This window comes from Schistocerca nitens, chromosome 11, assembly GCF_023898315.1.
Source record: "Schistocerca nitens isolate TAMUIC-IGC-003100 chromosome 11, iqSchNite1.1, whole genome shotgun sequence".
NCBI classification, from domain to species: domain Eukaryota; kingdom Metazoa; phylum Arthropoda; class Insecta; order Orthoptera; family Acrididae; genus Schistocerca; species Schistocerca nitens.
The window spans coordinates 189,907,234-189,932,821 of record NC_064624.1 but is presented as its reverse complement, the minus strand read 5'-3'; the positions used below and the strand labels follow the sequence as shown (position 1 = coordinate 189,932,821).

Here is a 25,588-nt window from a genome sequence, read left to right as displayed (position 1 = left end):
GTAAGAGAGTCGCGCGGATCCACATTGAAGCGCCTAGAACCGGTCGGCCACATCGGCCGGCTTATAGGTGCCGGGAGGCATGTACAATACGGTCTCCATCTCAACAGTGGGTGTAGTGCTAATGCCGCTAAACAGGCTGGGCTCCTATGATCTACATCTGCATCTACGTGATTACTGTGCAGTTCACATTTAAGCGCTTGGCAGAGGGTTCATCCAACCACAATGTCCGCAGCTCGTGGTCGTGCGGTAGCGTTCTCGCTTCCCACGCCCGGGTTCGATTCCCGGCGGGGTCAGGGATTTTCTGTGCCTCGTGATGACTGGGTGTTGTGTGATGTCCTTACGTTAGTTAGGTTTAAGTAGTTCTAAGTTCTAGGGGACTGATGACCATAGATGTTAAGTCCCATAGTGCTCAGAGCAATTTGAACCACAATCATACTATCTCTCTACCATTCCACTCCCGAACAGCGCGCGGGAAAAACGAACACCTAAACCTTTCTGTTCGAGCTCTGATTTCTCTTATTTTATTTCGATGATCATTCCTACCTATGTAGGTTAGGCTCAACAAAATATTTTCGCATTCGTAAGAGAAGGTTGGTGACTGAAATTTCGTAAATAGATCTCGCGGCGACGAAAAACGTCTTTGCTTTAATGACTTCCATCCCAACTCGCGTATCATATCTGCCACACTCTCTCCCCTATTACGTGATAATACAAAACGAGCTGCCCTTTTTTTTGCACCCTTTCGATGTCCTCCGTCAATCCCACCTGATAAGGATCCCACACCGCGCAGCAATATTCTAACAGAGGACGAAGGAGTGTAGTGTAAGCTGTCTCTTTAGTAGACTTGTTGCATCTTCCAAGTGTCCTGCCAATGAAACGCAACCTTTGGCTCGCCTTCCCCACAATATTATCAATGTGTCTTTCCAACTGAAGTTGTTCTTAATTTTAACACCCAGGTACTTAGTCGAATTGACAGCCTTGAGAATTGTACTATTTATCGAGTCATCGAATTCCAACGGATTTCTTTTGGAACCCGTGTGGATCACCTCACACTTTTCGTTATTTAGCGTCAACTGACACCTGCCACACCATACGGCAATCTTTTGTAAATCGCTTTGCAACTGATACTGGTCTTCGGATGGCCTTCCTAGACGGCAAATTACAGCGTCATCTGCGAACAGCCTAAGACAACTGCTCAGATTGTCACCCAGGTCATTTATATAGACCAGGAACAGCAGAGGTCCCAGGACGCTTCCCTGGGGAACACCTGATATCGTTTCAGTTTTACTCGACGATTTTCCGTCTATTACTACGAACTGCGACCTTCCTGACAGGAAATCACGAATCCAGTCGCACAACTGAGACGATACCCCATAGGCCCGCAACTCGATTAGAAGTCGCCTATGACGAACGGTGTCGACAGCTTTGCGGAAATCTAGAAATACGGAATCAACTTGAGATCCCCTGTCGATAGCGGCCATTACTTCGTGCGAATAAAGAGCTAGCTGCGTTGCACATCAACGATGTTTTCTGAAACCATGCTGATTACGTATCAATAGATCGTTCGTTTGGAGGGAAAAAATAACTAATAAATCGGCAAGGCATCGGAAGCTAGTGTGTTGACGTACCCTTACACACCGGCCGCTAATGGTTTTTTAGAAGCAGTAGGAACTTCGGTCAACAGAGGGCACACGTTTAGTTGCTAGATGTGATTTCTAGCCGCCAGACGGTGTAAAAAAAGTTGGTTACTGCGGCTTCTCGGTTGGTGTGTTGTGTAGCGGACACGTGATTCCTTGGCCGCCTTTAGCCGGCTACTATTTATAGAGTAGCTGATTTTTTGAAGTCCCCTAGTTGAAGAAGGAGTGCCCAGAGACGAGGGAGTGTAACGGTGCGAGGTGTGTCTGCAGGAACGACGCGTTCCCGCCGCCGCGATCCAAAGACAAGGACCACCGCAAGAAGAAGCTCAAGGCGGAGCAGGCGGCGCCGGAGGCTGCGGCGGCCACCTCCGCCCCCACTGCGGAGGCGGCGGCCGCGTCGCTCTCTCGCACCAAGACCGACGCCGCATCCGCGGCGCAAGCGGCGGCGTCGCCGGCCGGCGCGGCGCCGCCCTCCGCCCCCGAGCTGGCGGAGGAGGCGGCGCCGGCCGCGGAGGCGGACGCCCAGGCGCCGGAGGCGGCGTCGGCTGCCGCCGGGGGCGCGGGGGGCGTCGCGGCGCCGGACGACGCGTCCGCCGCCTTCTCCCAGTCGCTGTCCTGCCCCTCCAGCTCCAACAGCAACGGTGAGTCCTCTGCCTCTGGAGAAAAATACGACGTGTTTCAAAAAGATCCTTACAACTTTGAAAATTCGTATAAATTAATTCGTAGTACCCACAGAGCTGATTGTAATGTCAATTTGTAGGGAAATACACTTTGTGTATTCCCCTATACACTATGTGTATTTGTAGAATTAGAGAAAGCTTTTGACAAAGGTGACTGGAACACTCTCTTTCAAATTCTGAAGGTGGCAGGGGTAAAATACAGGGAGCGAAAGGCTATTTACAATTTGTACAGAAACCAGATGGCAGTTATAAGGGTCGAGGGCCATGGAAGGGAAGCAGTGGTTCGGAAGGGAGTGAGACAGGGTTGTAGCCTTTCCCCGATGTTATTCAATCTGTATATTGAGCAAGCAGAGAAGGAGACAAAATAAACATTCGGAGTAGCTATTAAAATCCATGGAGAGGTAATAAAAAGTTTGAGGTTCGCCGATGACATTGTAATTCTGTCAGACACAGCAAAAGACTTCGAAGAGCAGTTGAACGGAATGGATAGTGTCTTGAAAGGAGGATATAAGATGAACATCAACAAAAGCAAATCGAGGATAATGGAATGTAGTCGAATTAAGTTGGGTGATGCTCAGGGAATGAGACACTTAAAGTAGTAAAGGAGTTTTGCTATTTGGGGAGCAAAATAAGTGATGATGGTCGAAGTAGAGAGGATATAAAATGTGGACTGGGAATGGCAAGAAAAGCGTTTCTGAAGAAGAGAAATTTGTTGACATTCTGTATTGATTTAGGTGTCAGGAAGTCGTTTGTGAAAGTATTTGTATGGAGTTTAGCCATCTATGGAAGTGAAATATGGACGATAAATAATTTGGATATGAAGAGAATAGAAGCTTTCGAAATGTGGTGCTACAGAAGAATGCTGAAGATTAGATGGGTAGATCACATAACTAATGAGGAGGTATTGAATAGAATAGGGGAGAAGAGGAGTTTGTGGCACAACTTTGACAAGAAGAAGGGATCGGTTGGTAGGACATGTTCTGAGGCATCAAGGGATCACAAATTTAGCATTGGAGAGCAGCGTGGAGGGTAAAAATCGTAGAGGGAGACCAAGAGATGAATACAGTAAGCAGATTCAGAAGGATGTAGGTTGCAGTAGGTACTGGGAGATGAAGAAGCTTGCCCAGGATAGAGTAGCATGGAGAGCTGCATCAAACCAGTCTCAGGACTGAAGACAACAACAACAACAACAACGCTCAGGCACCGCCATCGCTCCCCACGACCGGCCCAGCCAACTCGATACACACGACTGATAGCTACTACTTACTCCTACTGCTACACAGTTCCTACTGCTGACAACACTGCCCTCTGGTCTCAGATTCTCTTATAGCTTAACCTATCGCAGGCAGCGCGTGAGCAATCCATCGAAATTATATCTGTTCGAGTGCGCTGGACTTCTTACAAACGGTTCGAGGTATCCAAGAGAGATTTTGGCAAGTTATAGCACGCAAAGAGGACAGCATTTTATTAATATGGTTGTTATACAAAGCTTCGTTATCTACCATGTCAATCCACTAACTACAGACATTTTCGATGAAAGAATGTAATTTTTAGCTGCTGTCCGTAGCTCACCATACTTAGAGCTGCCGTCTTTAATTGCGACCGTACGGTGAAGTACGAACAGTTTGGAAGTTTTTTTTTTTTTTTTTTTTTAATTTCTAGAATGAAATTTTGCAGTTTCGTCCGTCTAGCCACTATCAAGTGCGCTACTTCGAAAACTGTGCTTCTGCCTGACTGCGAACCCTATCCACGGGAAGTAAATCTGTTTATTTACACTACGTTGTTCGCGGGGAGTAGTGAGTGCAGAAGGAATGGTTTTTTCTGCAAGCAGGAGCCGTGGAGGCGGAAGCGGAGGCGACGCCACAGGAGCAGAAGGAGTGTGGTGCGAGAAGTCGCTCTCTCCACCAGGACCAGGCGCAGCCGCAGCAGCCCGCCGCCGGCAATAAGGTAGGTCCGACGGACACTTCTCCGTAACCATTTGTGACGTCAAGTTGTGACCTTGCTGCCACGACCGACGCCTCGTGCAACGACTCGCCGTGCTTTTGTTCACTGCCAGGTCTCCGTAAACACTCTACAAGAAAAGAAAAAAAAAAAAACCTCAATGACAGCTTTCTGCTTGGAACGTTAATATCACCTTATGCTTACCCATTACGGATATTTTAGAACCAGGACTGTTAACTGAATGGAAATAAGTTATACAGGGTGTTACAAAAAGGTACGGCCAAACTTTCAGGAAACATTCCTCACACACAAGTAAAGGAAAGATGTTATGTGTTCTGCGGACGACCATAGTCATGCATGCAACTATAGGACTGCACACCTACATATTTAATTTCTGAGGACTGTCAACAATTTGTTCATGCTCTGTTGGCAAACGTGGTCGACCTGTTTGCTGTCAATTCGTTCCTCAGTGAAAACATCGTGGACTCGTTCCAAGAATACTGTAGGCATGTGGCATGTTGCGCACTCTTGCTGGAAGAAGCATTGTTCTCTTTCCTATTCGGTGAGTTGACCACAAAATGAATCAAATTTTCAGATGTGCAACCGTGTTGAGGATAGTGTCAAACAATATCGGTCCAACAATGTGCGTCCCTGTTACACCGTACCAAACGCCGGGTTTTTCATCATTGAGGCTCAGTACCTCGTGTTCTGCGAATTCACGTGACTGGAAAGATGAAACCATGCATTGTCATTCATAATGTAGCCTATAGGAAAGGGTCTAACAAACCGTCGTTGATGTCATTCAAAAGCCACGCGCAATAATTAGTTAACAAACTCTAGTTCATTGTTTACTTACGCATTAGGATATCACAGGCACTTTAGGTGCCTTTCACTTCTTCACAGATGAGAACTTTACAGTTCTCTCCATAACGTTGCGATAACCAAAATCGTGGCAGCTGCCGAGTTGGCGGTACTTTCTTTATTCAGGGCTTTATCACATATGTGACTGCAAGGCTGTAGGTGAGGGAACAAGAAAAGAAATGTGAGAGCAGGAGGGATGCATTTAAAGACGAGGACATACAGATACTGCCCTGCAACACGGTCTTTCGTAAGTGAGCCACTGGAATTGTGGCATTTAATTTTCCTCATAATACAGGTAAAACTTCCTCGCAATTACTTTTATCGTAAGTAATATACCGTCTAGATATAACTGTGTATGATGCGCATTCAGTTTGCTGGAGGGAGCTGTTTGGGCATTGCACACAATATTGAACCACATCCGCTTACTTGTGTTTACACGTTAACGTTTTCATTGTTTTTGTTTGTTTTGCAGATTATAACTCCTACGTTTACGTAACTCGACGTAATTAGGCAAAAGATATGAAGTAAATTACCTGCTTGGTGATTTGACTCTTATCCTCACCATATTCTCATGTCTTTACTTTTGCTGCCACATTTTGTATGGAGTCCATCTCTGCCGGATGGTTATATTTCCTCAAAAGAAAATGCAATAGTGTTGTCTAAAATACGTGTACAAAATTCTTTATGACAGTGTGACAAGGCGGAATATTACGACTGAGTATCTTGGCTGCTTTCCGTGCATCTCTTTACAGTGCTTGATTAGATTAGATTAGATTAATACTAGTTCCATGGATCATGAATAAGATATTTCGTAATGATGTGGAACGAGTCGAATTTTCCAATACATGACATAATTAGGTTAATTTAACAACATACTTAAGTTAATATAACAACTTTATTTTTTGTTTTTTCTTTATTTTTTATTTTTTTATTTATTTTTTTATTTTTTAAAATTTTTGTTTTGTTTTTTTTTCTTTTTTTCTTAATTTATATCTAAAAATTCCTCTATGGAGTAGAAGGAGTTGTCATTCAGAAATTCTTTTAATTTCTTCTTAAATACTTGTTGGTTATCTGTCAGACTTTTGATACTATTTGGTAAGTGACCAAAGACTTTAGTGCCAGTATAATTCACCCCTTTCTGTGCCAAAGTTAGATTTAATCTTGAATAGTGAAGATCATCCTGTCTCCTAGTATTGTAGTTATGCACACTGCTATTACTTTTGAATTGGGTTTGGTTGTTAATAACAAATTTCATAAGAGAGTCTATATACTGAGAAGCTACTGTGAATATCCCTAGATCCTTAAATAAATGTCTGCAGGATGATCTTGGGTGGACTCCAGCTATTATTCTGATTACACGCTTTTGTGCAATAAATACATTATTCCTCAGTGATGAATTACCCCAAAATATGATGCCATATGAAAGTGACAGCGTCAGTTTCAGAAATTGTTTTTCACTGACACGGAATACTTTTTCTGTCATTTGTATAATACTAAACACTGCTTTCGGTAAGCATTGCAGATTCACGGCACACATCACATAACACCGTAACATGTGGTTCTGCGTAATTCTTTTACACTTGTTCCGTTTACATATTGCAGCGGCCGTTCTTCCTCGTCTGGAATCTCATTTACGTCGCTTATGTCTAAATTCGCACGTAACAAGCATGAAATCGTCGTTGCTTTCTGACTCAATAGTAAGTAAACCTGTGTTCCAGGTGGTCAACGAGAATCCAGCATCTTCTGTCTCATAATTATTGCCATAGCGACTGGGTCGAAAATACTGTGATACAGCAGTAAGCCGCAGAATCGTCTTAAAACCGATTATTTGTTCGAACCTCACTGAAATGGTGTCCAAGGCATCTTGTTGACACTTGCACAATAAAACACAGTGGAAACATAAACATAATTCTGAAAGCTAATTGCTGCAGTTGTTGTGAAATCTAGTCCTGTTTTCCAGGTAGAACTTTTCAAACGGCTCAATACTTGTGAGTAACCGCACAGCCTCGTCATATTTGTCTTCAACAGTTTTATACACGTTTCAGTTTTTCTTTTCTTCGAGGTCATTAATTTAAACCACCAGCAATTCATGTCTATAAAATACTAGTATACAATTGACGCAGCAGAACCTTAAAGTATCTTTTGTTTAAAAGTGCTTAAGCAGGACCAACTTTCATTCTGTGGTAACACCCTGGTCTTTTTAGTTTTTTTCGTAGGTTCCGGACAGTATTTAATATTTTATCTTTGTCAGAATGATACAGTTTCTAAACAGACTAATGGAGACAGTTGGAACTGAGGAATTATTTTTCCCAGCGACTTGTTTGGGAAGAATAATGTCATTGGAAATTGTTAAATGGTTTCTAAAATTATTCAGAATGTGTGTTTTATCAGGCATGAAATATAGTTCACCTCAAATTAATCAGATGTAAAATGAAGTTTATAAATGAAAATATGTAATGTGAAATTGAATTTAAAGCTCTTACACAACAGTATTACGAATAAAGAAAGCTTAAGAAGACAGTAGTATTAAGCGAAGAGGAAACAAGAGTTGATAACAGTGAGGATCGATATTACGAACGTCGCATTACGAAAGCAGCACTCTCTTTCTTGTGCTAGTAGAAAGAATCACGAACTCCAATTTCAATAAGGTCATTGTTGTGTAATGCATAGCGAGGGAAATATTTATTCATTTCACGCACCCTGGCAGACTTCTATGGAAATCTATATTTCCTTCCAGTTCGATGCATCCATATTTTGCATCTTTCCAAATTCCTTTCGCTTTATGGAATTCGCAGAAACGTACTACTACGAAACTCTGCCCTCGAATTGCCGATGAACATCAACAAAAGCAAAACGAGGATAATGGAATGTAGTCGAACGGGTGATGCTGCGGGAATTAGATTAGAAAATGAGACACTTGAAGTAGTAAAGGAGTTTTGCTGTTTGGGGAGCAAAATAACTGATGATGGTCGAAGTAGAGAGGATATAAAATTTAGACTGGCAATGGCAAGGAAAGCGTTTCTGAAGAAGAGAAATTTGAAAACCTTCGAGTGCCAGGAAGTCGTTTCTGAAAGTGTTTGTATGGAGTGTAGCCATGTATGGAAGTGAAACATGGACGATAAATAGTTTAGACAAGGAGAGAATAGAAGCTTTCGAAATGTGGTGTTACAGAAGAATGTTGAACATTAGTTGGGTAGATCACATAACTAATGAGGAGGTATTGAGCAGAATTGGAGAGAAGATAAATTTGTGGCACAATTTGACTAGAAGAAGGGATCAGTTGCTAGGACACGTTCTGAGGCATCAAGGGATCACCAATTAGTATAGGAGGGCAGCGTGGAGGGTAAAAATCATAGAGGGAGACCAAGAGAAGAATACACTAAGCAGATTCAGAAGGATGTTGGCTGCAGTAGTTACTGGGAGATGAAGAAGCTTGCACAGGATAGAGTAGCATGGAGAGCTGAATGAAACCTGTCTCAGGACTGAAGACAACAACAACAACAACTAATTCCATTGTTACAAATAGGTGATATTATTGGTTTCCCACAGTCAGCTCGTAACCCATTGTGTTAACTGCCCAGTACTCATCACACAAACGATTACAAACGACAGAATGCAATGGAAGATCGACGGACACCATAAGTGCACTTCTAGCATTTCTGCAGTTTTTCGTTCATTGCTGTGTTTGTATGCTAAACTGAGTTCAAAATAAGCAAGAAAAGCTGATCATTCCACTGGGTTTTCTTTTCTGCTTTGGTTTTTTGTATGTAGTAATTTTCTCGCAGTGTTAGGAGATGGCTTTTACTGTCGATTCTAATTATTTTCGTGCCTTCTCTAGAGGTTAGTTTGTCACTGCGTTCTCTTGGGCGCTCTGCGGGTGTGGAGCGGTTTGTCCCATAGTTACAAAAACAAATATTTTTGTGCTTTCTGCAGATGATGAGCACACAAAGAAACTTGTTAAACTACACAGCGCTTGCTGAAAATAAAATTTATTTAGGGGATTTTTTTTTTAATTTTAATTGAGAGTTCGTTACATCTGCTGTTTTGGTAATGAGTACACCTGTGCCCCGCAGGACGAGTTCACGGTGGTGGTGTCGATGCAGGATGGCGCCGTCATCTACACGTCTCCGTCCATCACACAGGCGCTGTCTTTCCCACGTGACATGTGGGTCGGCAAGTCCTTCATCGACTACGTGCACCCTGACGACCGGCTGGCCCTCATACAGAACATCACTTCAGGCGTCGCACTGCCTCGCCCCAAGGGTGAGTAAATTCGCATTGCATGTGTACAGTCTCTGAAAGTCCATTTCATAATCTGGAACTGAAAACAACGTGGAGCAAACTTATGACAGTTGCATGTGCGACACCTTTGATTACTGCTTAAAGTGAGAGATACTCTCAACTCCAAAGACAGTAAAAATATTTTAAGGAACGATACACTGAAGACAATGTTACGTGTATTTACAGTGCTCCTCATGGGAAATGATATTGACTTGTTTGTTTAAAAGAAAGACAGAAGAATGTACTTTGTGCACAAGACCTGCACTCCAGGATAAAATTTTCGCTCTGCAGCACAGTGTGCACTGATATGAAACTTCCTGGCAAATTAAAACTGTCTGCCTGACTGAGTCTCAAACTCGGGACCTTTGCCTTTCGAGGGTAAGTGCTCTGCCGACTTTGAGTCTCGATCTGGCACACAATTTTAATCTGCCGGGAAGTTTCATATCAGCACACACCCTGCTGCAGAGTGAAAATTTCATTCTGGAAGCATCCCTGAGGTTGTGGCTAAACCGCGTCTCCGCAATATCCTTTCTTCCGGGAGTGTTAGTCTTGCAAGTATCGCAGGAGAGCTTCTGTGAAGTTCGGAGGGTAGGAGAAAAGATTCTGGCAGAAGTGAAGCTGTTAGGACCGGTCGTGAGTCGTGCTCGGGTAGCTCAGTCAATAGAGGAGTTGCTCGAGAAAGGCAGAGGTCCCGAGTTTGTGTCTCGGTCTGGCACAGAGTTCAAATGTGCCAGGAAGTTTCAAGAACTGCACTATTTATTGTCTATATATAAGAGTGATGTTCTTTTATGGCAATTGATTGTCTTTGTGAGGTTATTTTGTAGTAAAATTGTAGTGGCTTGTTTGAACTGTATTTTCATACAGATAGATGATTTTGAATTAATCTGTGAATCCCCAGTTGTGTTGGTCATGAGCCAGAACTAAACTTCCTGGTTAGTAAATAAATACGTATCACCATTTTATGTATAAAAATTATTCATATTTTCAGCTAATTTTCGTATAAAACAATGTGGAAAATAATGAAACATCTGCTTCCAGGCATGAGCTTTGACATGCGATGTTATCAAGGTGGCAGATTAAGGCTCACCATCTCTATCCAGTATGGTGGGCATATTGTCAAATATACAGCACAACTAACAAAATGAAAACAAATTGAAAATTTAATCACAATCAGAATGCTTTTTATGGGTGGACACTAGCGGATACGTAGCCCCGAAAATTTCTGTCTGTGAAGTAACTTCTTTACAATGTTGGAGAACTTAACCTGTTGATGAATGATTTCACAGACGTTAATCGGATTTATTTCTCTTCTCACGGTCATAATCACAACATAAATGGTACTAGTGTAATCCATAGTGTGAAAAATGGTGCATTTAAGTGTTTCAAATGTTTTGAAGCACCAGGCAACTGTTCTCGATAATTGAATCGCTGGCCACCAGTCACTGAGTCGTTTTTCTTCTTCAGTGAGTGCATTGATACACAGGACACAGCATACCTGGTTGTTCACTTACAGTTCCCTTCTTGTTAAATGGAGAACTGTCTCCTCCAAACCAAGGATTTTTTTTTTTAAGGAAAAGAGCACCAGTCATACTAATTTGAAGAAGAACATGGAACTAATGGGACCCTTGCAGGAATTAGGAGGTTTGGCTGGAGAGAAACAGATGACGTTCTTAACCTAACGCATGCACTCAAATAAATAGTCAGTAACACAAACATTATATAAGGGCCATAGGAAACCACACAATTTGGAACTTCCTGGCAGATTAAAACTGTGTGCTGGACCGAGACTCGAACTCGGGACCTTTGCCTTTCGCAGGCAAGTGCTCTACCACTGAGCTACCCAAGCACGACTCACACCCCATCCTCACAGCTTTACTTCTGCCAGTACCTCGTCTCCTACCGAGGTACTGGCAGAAGTAAAGCTGTGAGGACAGGACGTGAGTCATGCTTGGGTAGCTCAGTGGTAGAGCACTTAGAGCACTTGCCCGCGAAAGGCAGAGGTCCCGAGTTCGAGTCTCGGTCCGGCACACAGTTTTAATCTGCCAGGAAGTTTCATATCAGCGCACACTCTGCTGCAGAGTGAAAATCTCATTCTGCACACAATTTGGTTTTGTCACCTTCAGTTAATGTATTTAAGTAAACTGAGCCGTGCAATATCAGCGAGTGAGTAAATTTCCAAACAGCAGAGAAATCCAAATCTCACTGCAGATTCTGGTATCTAAAATTTTGAGCTTTAGAATGAAACCTTCAGATTATTCAGTGCATTAAATCTAGGCTGAGACAGTTCTCACGTGCCGCAGGGGGCAGCAGTGAGTCGTCCGCCAAGGCCCCGTCGCAGGCACCGCTGTTCTGCCGGCTGCGGCGCTACCCGTCGCTGCGTGACGGCTTCGCCGTGGCGGAGCGCCGGCTGGTGCACCGGCCCTTCTCTCTGCAGCTCTCCTTCTACGAGCTGCCCGCCTCCGCCTCCGGGGGCGCGCCCGCCGCCCTGCCCCCCGGCGTGCTCCTCACCGTCACCGCCACTGCCGTCTGCTCGGCCTACACCCGTGAGTCGAACCTCTGCGCTCTTTTATCTCGGTGCACTTGCAGCTGCCTGTTACAAACTTTCCTCCTGTAACTGCAGTACGTGCTGTACACAAGTTTAACTATCTTCTGAACTGAGAATGTCAGGTAGTACGATCTAGACGATGAACTCAAACTTCACCGACAAGATTCCAAAGATTTTTCTTGGAAATTTTCTGAGTATTTTGTGTAAGGGACCCGTGTTACAGAATAATTGGATTCCATTTTATTTCTTACCTCCGTTTATCTTAATGTTGCACTGAAAAATCTACACAAAACTTTAAAACTCAATGGTACGCACTGTGTGCTTTGGTTGGAAACAAACTAGCTATATTCGGCCACGCTACTCGATTTTGACAACTGTAATGCCTACTGTATTTGCCGTCACACCTGTATTCAGTACTTCTTAGTTCTGTTTTCAGTTCGTTTTTCCAGCAGTGTGAGTTGTATGTTAACAGTGGTGCACAGTGGCATGGGTAGACCTACCAGTAAAAAGTTGCAGGTACAAAATTGCTGTGATGGTGGTGATGACGATGATGTTTGGTTTGTGGGGCGCTCAACTGTGCAGTCGTCAGCACCCGTACAAAGTCCCAATTTTTACACACTCCAGTTTTTACACACTCCAGTTTTTACACACTCCAGTTTTTACACACTCCAGTTTTTACACACTCCAGTTGTTTCACACTCCAATTGTTTCACACCCCAATTTTTTCACACTCCAAGTAGCCACTGCCACGAATGATGATGATGATGATAAAATGATGAGGAAAACACAAACACCCAGTCCCCGGGCAGAGAAAATCCCCGACCCGGCCGGGTATCGAACCCGGGCCCTCGTGATCCAGAGGCGGCAACGCTAGCCGCTAGACCGAGAGCTGCGGATGCAAAAGTGCTGCGATGTGGCCGTTGTCGCTTGCAGGAACAGCTCAGGATATCATTGTCATTCTGCTCTGTCTTTGTATTCAATAGATATACACAAGAGGTGCATGTCAGTCATCTCTTCACCAGTAAACCTGTACGTACTGTCGTGTCACTGTTAATGTACAAGTCACACTGCCAGAAAAAAACAAACCCCGAGACAGAACTGAGCAGTAGGCCTAATATATGTAAGCTTGAGGATGAAGAGGAAGTGGGCATTACTGTTGTCAAAAGCAAGCAGCTAAAGTGAATGTAACGCGTCACCTGAGCTATAATTGTTGTCCAGGTGCTGCAACCACCACCCCTCCTACAATCACGATCACCATTGTTCCTCCTTCACCACCACTACCACACCACTAGCATAACCGTCATCCATTTGACCGTCATCCATTTTGTACTATGAGGGGTGTTCAGAAGAACGAACATACAAAACAACACTGTGGGTATAACTGAAGTCTTTATTCAAAAATAATCACCAGAGACTTGAGCACAGCTATCCCTCTGTTTCACAAGCCGAAGGGTTCCCTGTTGCAACATGTCCGGGCTGTAGGGCAGATGCCCGAGCAGCTCCCCCTTGAACTCGGCCGTTACACTACGTGCGACCTCAGAGACGCGTGGACGTACCTTATCGCGGAGTCGAATTGCTCCCTCTGTGAGGAGCTCAGGCTGTTTGCTCTCGACAGACTTGCATAGATTACAGTGCGTCTCACAATACGAGTCAGTGTTAAAGGTTTATCCGTGCTTGAGGAATTCGATGAGTATCGGATCTCGGATGTCAAATAGGCATTGAGCATCGTCTCGTCTTCTGAAGGCACAGCTTTAAATTTCTTAGGGCGAGGTGTGGCACATGTTTCCATTGCACGCTGTCCTGCTTCGTCTCTGCCTCCGAGTGACTGCACCAGTTCTCATCACCAGTGACTGCTCGCTCCTGAAAAATAGGGTCTTCACACTACCGGAACAGATATTACAGTGCTAGCCCCGTATACAATACCTTTTGACGTTTGCTGAGCCCACCGTGTGCACTCCTTCTAGTAACCCAACCTGTCGTGCACAATTGTCCTCACTGTTCCGACACTGGCCCCCCACCGTCACTGCCAACATTTGCACCGAGACGTGCCAGTCGCTGTTCATCACGTCGTTCACCTTGTCGATAAGTTTGGCCTCGATTTCGTGTTTGCGTAGCCTGGCCTCGGGTCATCACTAAAATGCTCCTGGCCTTCACTGGACGCACAGCCTCCCCCGTATACAGCCACAACCTGTCAGCGAATATTGGCCTGTTTAACACCTTCTACAGTCAGAAATCTTGCTGCTTCTCAGTCATTGGATTTTGCATTGTAAACACCAATATATCCTCAGGCTTATACTGCTTTGTCAGACAGATGTAACAAAATATCTGCTTCTCTCTTGCACCACGTGCCCATTCGTGTGCACGACCACAACAAAGACTACATTGGTGTCCCTAGATGTCTCACTACATCATCTCAAAGTGGCATATGCAAATTTCAATCAGTTCGGTCGTTATGACATTTCTTACTTTTTCATTTTAACAGTACATATATTATGATCATTACCATATGTACAACATCCTGTACCAAACCTCCATTTTGACAGCTGCCACCCGTTCCATATCAAACGGTCACTTCCCTACAGCTTAGGTCTTCGTGGCAAATCTGCTCCAGTCCTGAATCCCTGAACCATTACACCAATAATCTGAAAACAGCTTTCACATCCCGCAACTACCCTCCTGGCCTGGTACAGAAGCAAATAGCTAAAGCCACTTCCTCATCCCCTCAAACCCAGAACCACCCCAAAAGTGCCCCACTTGTGACAGGATACTTTCCGGGACTGGACCAGACTCTGAATGTGGCTCTCCAGCAGGGATACAACTTCCTCAAATCCTGCCCTGAAATGAGATCCATCCTTCATGAAATCCTTCCCACTCCACTGAGAGTGTCTTTCCGCCGTCCACCTAACCTTCGTAACCTCTTTGTTCGTCCCTATGAAATCCCCAAACCACCTTCCCTACCCTCTGGCTCCTATCCTGGTAACCGCCCCCGGTGCAAAACCTGTCCCATGCACCCTCCCACTACCACCTACTCCAGTCCTGTAACCCGGAAGGTGTACACGATCAAAGGCAGAGCCACGTGTGAAAGCACCCACGTGATTTACCAACTGACCTGCCTACACTGTGATGCATTCTATGTGGGAATGACCGGCAACAAACTGTCCATTCGCATGAATGGACACAGGCAGACAGTGTTTGTTGGTAATGAGGATCACCCTGTGGCTAAACATGCCTTGGTGCACGGCCAGCACATCTCGGCACAGTGTTACACCGTCCGGGTTATCTGGATACTTCCCACTGACACCGACCTATCAGAACTTCGGAGATGGGAACTTGCCCTTCAGTATATTCCCAGTTTCCGTTACCCACCGGGCCTGAACCTCCGCTAATTTCAAGTTGCCGCCACTCGTACCTCACCTGTCACTCGACAACATCTCTGCCTCTGTACTTCCGCCTCGACTGACATCTCTGCCCAACCTCTTTGCATTTACATATGTCTGCCTGTGTGTGTATATGTGCAGATGGATATGTGTGTGTGTGTGTGTGTGTGTGTGTGTGTGTGTGTGTGTGTGTGTGTGTGTGTGTGCGCGCGCGCGAGTGTATACCTGTCCTTTTTTCCCCCTAAGGTAAGTCTTTCCACTCCCGGGATTGGAATGACTCCTTACCCTCTCCCTTAAAACCCACATCCTTTCATCTTTTCTCTCCTTTCTGATGAAGCAGCCTGGGGTTGCGAAAGCTTGAAATTTGTGTGTGTGTTTGTGTGTTTTTTATTGTCTCTATCAACAGACCAACGCTTTCATTTGGTAAGTTACAGCATCTTTGTTTTTTATATAGATAAATACTTCTTGTAGACATTTCAGTCTAGAGAGGTAGTCACGACTGTGGCGGTATCTCTGTCGCAGGGCCGGACGAGAAGCCGGTGGGCGGCAACAGGTTCTCGACACGCCACCAGGCGGACGGGAAGCTGACGCACGTGGATGGTGAGGCGGTGTCGCTGCTAGGCTACCTGCCGCAGCAGCTGCTGGGGCGGCCCGTCTTCGACATCTACCACCCGGCCGACCTGCGCGGCCTGCAGCGCGTCTACCGGCAGCTGGGTGAGTCTCCCGGCACGTGCTTTTACAGGTCGACACTGCGCTTCCCGCATTGACGCACTTTGCATGTGGGGCTTGCTGACTGGTGTCGGTACTGCGACATTCTGCCACGCGCTTCGTGCCAAATAATCTGCTGCCGCATTCTGTGGTGACTTGTGGGGTCTCCTGCCGTGTCCCGTTCTACTAATTGGGCAATTAGTTAGGCACAGATGAAGACAGTTGTCAGATGTACCCAAATGCAAGTGGCGTCAACCCTGTTCTTCCTAACCCTAAATTCCTGTGACATAGAGGCCAGAGACACTTGTCAGTTTTGTGGCACTGACTGTTGCTGTTAAAGAGGAGAAAGTTCTGACAAGGGAACCGCCCCATCGCACCTCCCTCAGATTTAGTTATAAGTTGGCACAGTGGGTAGGCCTTGAAAAACTGAACACAGATCAATAGAGAAAACAGGAAGAAGTTGTGTGGAACTATGAAAAAATAAGCAAAATATACAAATTGAGTAGTCCATGCGCAAGATACGCAACGTCAAAGATAATGTAAGCATAGGAGCGCCGTGGTCCCGTGGTTAGCGTGAGCAGCTGCGGAACGAGAGGTCCTCGGTTCATTTCTTCCCTGGAGTGAAAAGTTTTCTTTCTTTATTTTCGCAAAGTTATGATCTGTCCGTTCGTTCATTGACGTCTCTGTTCACTGTAATAAGTTTAGTTTCTGTGTTTTGCGACCGCACCGCAAAACCGTGCGATTAGTAGACGAAAGGACGTGCCTCTCCAATGGGAACCGAAAACATTTGACCGCAAGGTCATAGGTCAACCGATTCCTCCACGGGAAAACACGTCTGATATATTCTATATGACACTGGTGACGGCATGTGCGCCACATGACAGGAATATGTTGTCGACCCACCTAACTTGTACTGTTGGCGAATGGGTAAAAAGATTCTTCTACCTTGCCCGATTTAGGTTTTCTTGTGGATGTGATAATCACTCCCAAAAAAGTGATGAAAACATAAGAGTTTGTGACATAACCTGTAAATAAAAAGTTAAACTTTTCTCTCGAGGGAAGACTGGAACCAAGCACCTCTCGTTCCGCAACTGCTCACGCTAACCACGGTACCACGGCGCTCCTGTGCTCACCCTCTCCTTGATGTTGCCTATCTTGCGCATGGACTACTTAATTTGTATATTTTGCTTATTTTTTCATAGTTCCACACAACTTCTTCCTGTTTTCTCGATTGATCTGTGTTCAGTTTTCAAGGCCTATCCACTGTGCCAACTTATAATTAAATCTGAGAGGGGTGCGATGGGGAGGTTCCCTTGTGAGCAGATGATAATGGAACATGGCAGAGATGCTGAATAGAAACATGATTGAAGCCTCCAAATGGAACAACAGTAATCAGAAATGTCTTTAACATGATACGAGAAGACAATGAAAATTCACTAAGAAAAACAGTTGAAAAAAATGAGATGGCACAGTAATTAAAACAGAAAGATATTGAGCAAACAATCAAAGATTTCTATGTAAGTTTGTGTAATTCAAAAGGTAAATCAAAAACGTGTAAGTAATAATGAAGATAATGGTATCCCAGAAATAACACCAGGTGAGCTATACATAGTTGTTCAGTGTGTGTAGCGTGGCTGTGAAAAGGTGAGGTTACAATGGCAACGATTTCAACCGGAGCAGAAGTCATTAAATGCTAACTGCAAAAAATATTTACAGGATGTTTGCAAAGGAAGACAGTTCTTCAAAACCAGAACAGCACTTTAATTACTCTACTTGAAGAGAAAGCAGATTAAAATAACATAAAAACTGTACCCCATTAGCATCATCTCTTTTATCTGCAGTTGAGATGGAGGATACAGAAAAGAATGTCAGGTTTCATTCATTCATTTGTATGGGATTCATAGATTCTGGGAGTGCTTTTCACTCAGTTTTAAATAAATAGGCATCAAAAGCCCTCGAGAAACGAGGCTTCAGTGTTGTCAACGATACCACGCTGATTAATGTATGCTAGACTATAACAAACTATGGACTGTAAGATGCACCTTAATTTTTAAGCAAGTTTTTAAAAAGGATTAACATTTTTACCATTTTTATTATTAAGAGTGCAAAGCCCAACTAAAAAAAAAATTCTTAGTTTATAAAACTGAACTGACCTTTAAAAGTTTTGAAAATCATCATCTCAACTTTCTTCTTCTTTTTTCTCTTTGTCACACCATATGACTGTCTTTTTTTTTTTTTTTTTCCATTACGAAACTAGCCGCTAACAAAAATATTGTACTGTTACCGCCAAATAGCTTTCAATTCAAGTTCACTGGCACCATAGACTGCAATGACACGTCATAGGCTAGACAGTGTGTTCTCGGTTTGTGATGTAGGGGTAGCAGGGAGACAGTGTTAGCAAGCTTGTGAATCCCCACAGCTCATGTTCATCGCATCGGTGCACTACCACTGCCTGTTGAATCCGGTGTTGCCAGATAGAGATAAATTTCCTGCGGCATCAAATATATCACCATTTTTACTACTGGTGGGAATTTTAAATCAAACACTGGACACTTTTATATTAATTTTGAGTATAACAGGCACCTGAATTTTGGAGGCAATTTTTCAAAGAAAAAAGTGTGTCTCATAGTCTGTAAAGTACAGTATGTTGAAGAAACGGCATCCATTAGATTTCACTAATGTACCGGTAATGAAAAATACAAAATAAGGGTCCGCAGCTCGTGGTCGTGCGGTAGCGTTCTCGCTTCCCGCACCCGCGTTCTCGGGTTCGATTCCCGGCAGGGTCAGGGATTTTCTCTGCCTCGTGATGACTGGGTGTTGTGTGATGTCCTTAGGTTAGTTAGGTTTAAGTAGTTCTAAGTTCTAGGGGACTGATGACCATAGATATTAAGCCCCATAGTGCTCGGAGCCATTTGAACCATTTTTTTGAAACCTCCGCCGCCGGTCCGCAAACAAACTGATGCTCGTCATTGTCTGGCACTCCACACGTATATTTACAATGTACAGCTGATATTTTTATAGGCACTCACGTCGATATCTTCTGCGTCGATGTGTCGATATATCGGTATCGTTTTTTTCCTCGTCGAGGATTGGGAGGTACAGTGCCGCACCTTTGACTTACCTGCAATCAGGAGCTGGGGCGATGGCCGTCAAGACGATGACGTAAGTACTTTTTTTTCTATTCTGTTCTGAGAACTTTCCAAACCACCCTCGTACACCGGACAAACTTGTCGCCCAACGGAGGACAGATGCATCGAGTATCGGTGACACGCGCGTCTTCACCGACCAGAGAAATCTGCTGTGGCCGAGCGTTGTCTCAGTACAAGACACTGTATGGGATACAAAATGACCAAAATTCTCTTGTCGATGTCTTCTTATAAAAGAAGAGAGGAAATTCGCAACTCAACTAATCTGCCAAATGAGGACACAGGATATCGACTTGGCACAGCATGGGATCCAGCACTGGCCACGTTAATATCACAATTATCGCAAGGAAGAACTGTCGGTCATTCGAGGGACGATGCAGCCGTGGCAACAGAGATATCCGAATAACAACAGCGACAGTGGACGTACAGCAGTGTGGACACGTATATTGGAGTACAGCTTCCGACAGAGGCTGCCCGGGTGATCAGCGGCAGAGCACAGTACGATCGACAGTCTCTATTTGTGTGTCAAAGGTGTCACTTCATTATCTGACAGGTGGCGTTTCTGTCTCTCTCTTTACAGATCAGGTGATCTGTGCTGTTAGTCACAGTATTTGGCACATCCCATGCCTGTGCAGTTTCTTCTCAGACTGACGTAAATAGGAGGCTTCAGTCACAATCTCGGCAGTGAGTTCACCGCACCGGAAGGTGCCGGTCAGTTGCATTGATGGTAGTGTAGTGGTTGATAAAAAAGAAAAAGAGAAGAAAAGAAAAGGTTGAAAATGTGGGAAGAAATGGTGAATAAAAAGGGGCTTTTAAAATCGTAAATGACCGTGAAAAAGGGAAAGAATGAAATGCAAATCGGACTTCATTTTACAGAAAAGCTATCGGACTTCGTGATTCGGAAAAGCTATTGTTGGGGTGATCCTTGTGGCGTTTCTGAGCAAAAGTCAAACCAATTTCCACTACAAAAATTATTTGAAAAAAGACAGAGAATAACCAATGTGACTAACAGGGGGAAATGGCGTAGATAAGAGTCCATTCTTTACCATGTTAACATGTCTTCTTTCTTGTGGCGTCCAGGTCTTCAAAAATCTCCTACTTCATTTCTACGTGAAAAATCTGCTCCGAAATCTTGCAATAAGTTTCATTGTCCAGGAATTTCTAATGTATACAAAACCGTCTTGATATTAAATACAATTTATTTTACATTGCTTCCCTCCTCCAAATGTCATAACAACTTCCACAATATGTCTACTCATTAATAAGTTTTTTCGTCTTCATCAGATCACGTCTGCATTAAGCTTCCGCTCTCAAGAGACAATAGACGGATAGAAAACAAAAAAAGAGTTACAATGTTGGTATTTTCTCGGCCATAGAGCGCTCATATCGCTGCGACGGTATAATTTATGTCCGAGGGAATGAGTGTAGCGCGGCAAAATTCAAAGTCCCGCTACAATAGGGTGACCAGATGCAATTGTTTAAAAAGGAGGACAAACAGCTTCAAAAAGGAGGACAAAGGAATAAAAAAGAGGACACATCAAATGGGTCAGCTGCAGATGAGGATACGACCCGTCAGCTTTGGACAAGTCACGTGACTTCCGGGAATTACCACTAAAAATAGTAGTTAATTGTTACTAATGATCAGGCGGTGGTTAACTGAGCAGTATAAAAAAAATTAAAAACATTGATTGTGGTGACAGCGTGGCGTCAATTGTTCTGTTATGTCAACAGCACGGAATTGTTTACAAAGCGAAAAACGTAAGACCATTCACCTCCTTTCATTCGACGCACCGCTACCAACATGTACAATTCGAGCAGCTCCTGGCGGCATGTAAACTCCACTTCAACCTTCCGAATACAAATAAATGGAGTGACTATGAAACAGTGAAATAAAACCATGACAGCCAATCTGCCGAGTTATTTTTTACCTTTATTGGCCACTGAGACGTACGCTCCAGCTCCACATATCTTACATTCCGCTTCAAATTCATTTCTCCCTTTCTTGAAAGCCGGATATTTGCAGGAAAGGACATCATAAAATGTACACTTAGGCATAGCCAAATATTTTACATAACTCACTCGGTTAAAAATTACACTCACAAATCACACGTGCACCACAGGAAGCCAAGCCAATACAAAGCGAAGATACGAAAGGGGAAAATTTTAAATAATCGATATTTGCATTTGCTTATAGGTCGATCAACGATAACATCGACGATCCTGGTGCCACCTACTAACAGCGCCTTCGTGCGTGTTCATCACGAAGGCTGTGCCAATAGTTAAAGTATTTAAGAAAAGAGCAATAGAACGCGACAAATTGTAAATTTAACTGTACTACGCTCAACTTTGCGAAAAAGCCGGACAGTGTAAAAATCCGCCCGGACCCCAGACAAAGAGCTAAAAAGGACACGTCTGGATTAATCCGGACATTTGGTCACCCTAATTGATGAAATATGCTGAAATTTCACATCGTCAGACATCTTGCCCGAAAACCACATTTACAACTAGTCCGTCAGTAAAGCTTCAAACAACACATTAACAAATGTGCTCTAAAATCTATATTTCTCAGAGAGAGAGTCATTGACAGATGTAGATTTAACTTCAAGGGTGGAAAAGGTTTTCGGTCTCTTGCTGTTGTTGGATATTAATGAATTTGCAGACAATAGTAACCGTTTACCCCTCACTGACTGGTGTGTTACATTTGCTGTGTGGAATGTGCCCGAACTGCTTGCTTCATTTGCTGCCGCCTGCCACCTACAGCTTGCGAAGGTGCCACCACTGCATGCCACCTACTAGCCCTGAGCTGATTGCTTCTGATTCCTGCTTGGCACTTACCACTAGATTGCAGCCACTGTTAGCTGCCTACGCATCTTCAGTCTGTGAGGTGGGGCCGTCATCTCCACTGGTGTCACCACAGCTTCAAACTGCAGGTCGGTCAAAGATAAAACCCTACACTGCGCTGTGCTTCCCTATCCGAGTTTGACTCCTGCCACTGCTTAATCTGGTAATGTTTTGTTGTGGGTGTCATCTCCGTAACTGTGGGTCTGATTTAAGAAATTTAAATGACGCTATCTGTAGGCAGTTACAAATGGGAAATACGGAAGCGTCCGATCCCGCCAGTCTGCTTTGACCCATGCCGTCACAAATATGGCGGAAACAAAAACAAACACACACACTTTCCACAAGAAGCCTAATGACACTAACGGGACAAGCGCGGGAAATGGGGTGTTTTGGGTGGGGGGCAAATTAAATATAAACAAATTTAGACGCCTTGCGTAGCTACAACGTGTAAGTGAAGACAGCCATGCATGAATACCCACCCACCTCCCCAGGGGTCGTAACCCCTGCAACCCATAGAAGATAAAGATGCTTCAGTAGCTGATTAGTGTTTTTTGTCTTTTTTAAAAAAAAATCTCACGGGATAGAACGAACAGATCAGAGAGATAAATATAATAAACTAACACAGAAATTGGAGGAAACAGATAATTAAAATAAGTAATAAGTGTTTTTAAATTAAAAAAAAAAAATCTCACGAGATAGAACGAACAGATCAGAAAAGTAAATAAAATATGATAAAACAGAACTGGAGACAGCCACACTCAAACCAAACTCCGCGCCGTCATGACGTCACACACAACACCCTTATGTCACGGGTCAAAGCCGCCGCGTGGGATCAGACGCTTCTGTCGACCCTACAAATGTGCTGTAAAACCTGTACTTCTAAGATGGGGAGTCATTACCAGATGTAGAACTAATTTCAGGTGTGCTCCAGGGAAAGGCTCCAAGGGGGACCCCTGCTGTTGATGTTGTCTATTAACGACATCACAGACAATAGTAACCTTTGACTTCTTAGGCCGGTATTACACTATCAAATTTCTTTGTCAAATTTCTTTCTCAAATTTCTTTGTCAAAGATATTTGATGGTGTGATAGGGAACTTTGTCAAATGTCTTCCAATATTTGATCAAGTCTAGGGCCTCACTGTACATTTGATCAAAGAAGTCGCTTGTCTTCTGTTCACTGCAGTGTGACATGTTACCACGTGGAGCGCTAGCATCGCTGCAGCGTTCTGTCGTCTGTAGTGTTTTTATAAACATTGCCGGTAAATACAATTGGTGAGTGCCGACAACTACAAAATTAATAGAGATGCATGAAGCTGATGAGGCGCTTTACAATGTGAGGCATGCTGAATACAAAAATAGATTACGAAGATTGGAGACCTGACCTGACCTGACCTAACCTAACATAACATAACCCTCTCCTGTAGCAAGGAATTGGAGTGTTACAGTGAGCCTGTCTTCTGAAGATGTAGCAGTTCTTAAGTGAATATTGTGCTTTGTGATTTGAGGATACACTTCACTGAGCACATACAGAAATGCACGCTCATCCATTCTTAAGTAATTGATGTACGACTTGCCATCCTCCACTATAAGCTCACATAACAAGTTTTGTTGAATGCTTTTATCATGTCGTTGTAAAACCCACGGCTTCACCCACATGTTTCCTTTTTTTTCCCCCGCTCCTCTTCCGCATGTGCACATAGTGCAGTTGTGGTACATGCAACTGCTGCAGTTAATAACAAGTTGCTGTTGTCAGCCATCTTGAACTTTGACGAAAAATATGCTGACAGTGTAATACACCTTCTAGCGCTACGTCAAAGATCTTTGTCAAATATATTTGACAGAATATTTTATGACATCTTTGATCAAATCTTTGACAAAGAAATTTGATAGTGTAATACCGGCCTTACAGATGATAAGTTGCCTATAATGAAATACTGCCTGCTTTAACTGTACAGAAAGGTACAATTGTGCACTTCACAAAACAAAAAAAAATACTATCTTTTAACTGTTATATCGGTGAGCCACAGTTGCAACCAGTCAACTTGTATAAACATCTGAGTGTAACAATTTTTAGCAATAAGAAGCAGAACAAACACACGGGCTCAATCATATGCAGAGCAGGTGGGAGACTTTGATATGTTTGTGGTATAGTTGAAAAATGCAGATTGCATACACAACAACTGTGCAACCCAGCCTAGAACACTGCTCCAGTATGTAGGATCCATACCAAATACGTGGTCATGGGAGAGAGCATTTGGGTGTCTGTAAGGTTGTGTGTGTGCATGAATGTGTGTACTATTGCCAGAAAAAGATGTGCTCAAAAACTATTGTGAATGCTGTTTACCGTTGTGTGTTTCTGTGCACCCATGCATCGGTCTGCTATAGGTGAGTAGTTGCCTTTCCAAATATTTGTTTTATGTGGTCATTTCACACCAGGTTGCTGTAAATGGTTATGCATAGATATTTACTGTTGTTACTGTTTCCAGTTATTTATTTGCCATTAGTGTAGTACAGCAGTAGTGAATCTTTTCAACTGTTTACGTGCGGTACGTCAGTTGCCAGTCTCTACACTAGTGACTTATTTTCTGCAGTTTTTCCTGCAATCCACAACAGTTGTCTGGCATTATTACCTTCATATAGGCAACAGCATTGTGCTTCCAGTTTTATCCACTAAATAATTTATACATGATGTTTGGAAACTCATGTTACAAACTTCTAGGACTTGTAGATGGGAATTAATACATAATATTTTGAATTGGAATCCGTGTCTGGGAACGTAGAATTTCTGTTTTATGACGGTATCAGTTCAGATGTTTAACTCGTCTACTTCTGCTTGAGGAATAAAAATAAGGTGTGACGTAATACAGTTATTAGGTAACAATTGAAAAAGAATCATGATGAAAAATCCATGTATCACTTACGCACATTTGTTTGTATTAACACACAAACATTATGTTATGTGCGGATAGTATGCTGGGTAAACACATAATTTTTAAATGTATATACAAACAAATGTGCTTCAGTTATAAATCAGTGTTTCGTTATACTTCCTTTTGAAGTGTTGCCTAATAGTTGTACTGCACCATGCCCAGTTCCTCAAGCATAACTGGATGAATTAAATATCTGAACTGAAACTGTTGTGGAACAGAAATGGTATGTTTCTAAATGTGGCTACATGTTCAAAATACTGTGTAGTCATTCTCGTAAACAAGTCCCAGAAGTTTTTAATGGAAATTTCCAAACACTCTTTATACACTAATGAGCCAAAACATCATGACCACTTTCCAGTACATAACTGAATGCTGCCTGGTGGCATTTTCTACAATGTAATGCAGTAAGGGAAATATGTAAGTGGAACAGAGATGACTGGGAAATCATTCTAGTGATGACACTATCCACGGTTAGGGAAATTCACTAACATACTGTATTTACTCGAATCTAAGCCGCAGCTGAAAAATGAGTCTCAAAATCAGGAAAAAAATTTTCCCGAAGCTGAGCCGCACCTGAAATTTGAGACTCGAAATTCAAGGGGAGAGAAAAGTTTTAGGCCGCACCTCCAAATCGAAACAA

At 43.4% G+C, this 25,588-nt stretch overlaps 1 protein-coding gene across 1 annotated transcript in view; it reads left to right on the top strand.

Annotated features, from left to right (window-relative positions):
- LOC126212763 (period circadian protein-like) overlaps nucleotides 1–25,588 on the top strand; it is a 176,285-nt gene that overhangs the window by 69,638 nt on the left and 81,059 nt on the right. Inside the window, exons 4-8 of the mRNA XM_049940169.1 lie at nucleotides 1,908–2,278; nucleotides 4,149–4,264; nucleotides 9,193–9,382; nucleotides 11,701–11,943; nucleotides 15,845–16,036. Coding sequence (XP_049796126.1) covers nucleotides 1,908–2,278; nucleotides 4,149–4,264; nucleotides 9,193–9,382; nucleotides 11,701–11,943; nucleotides 15,845–16,036 — 1,112 coding nt within the window. The remainder of the gene's footprint in view (nucleotides 1–1,907; nucleotides 2,279–4,148; nucleotides 4,265–9,192; nucleotides 9,383–11,700; nucleotides 11,944–15,844; nucleotides 16,037–25,588) is intronic.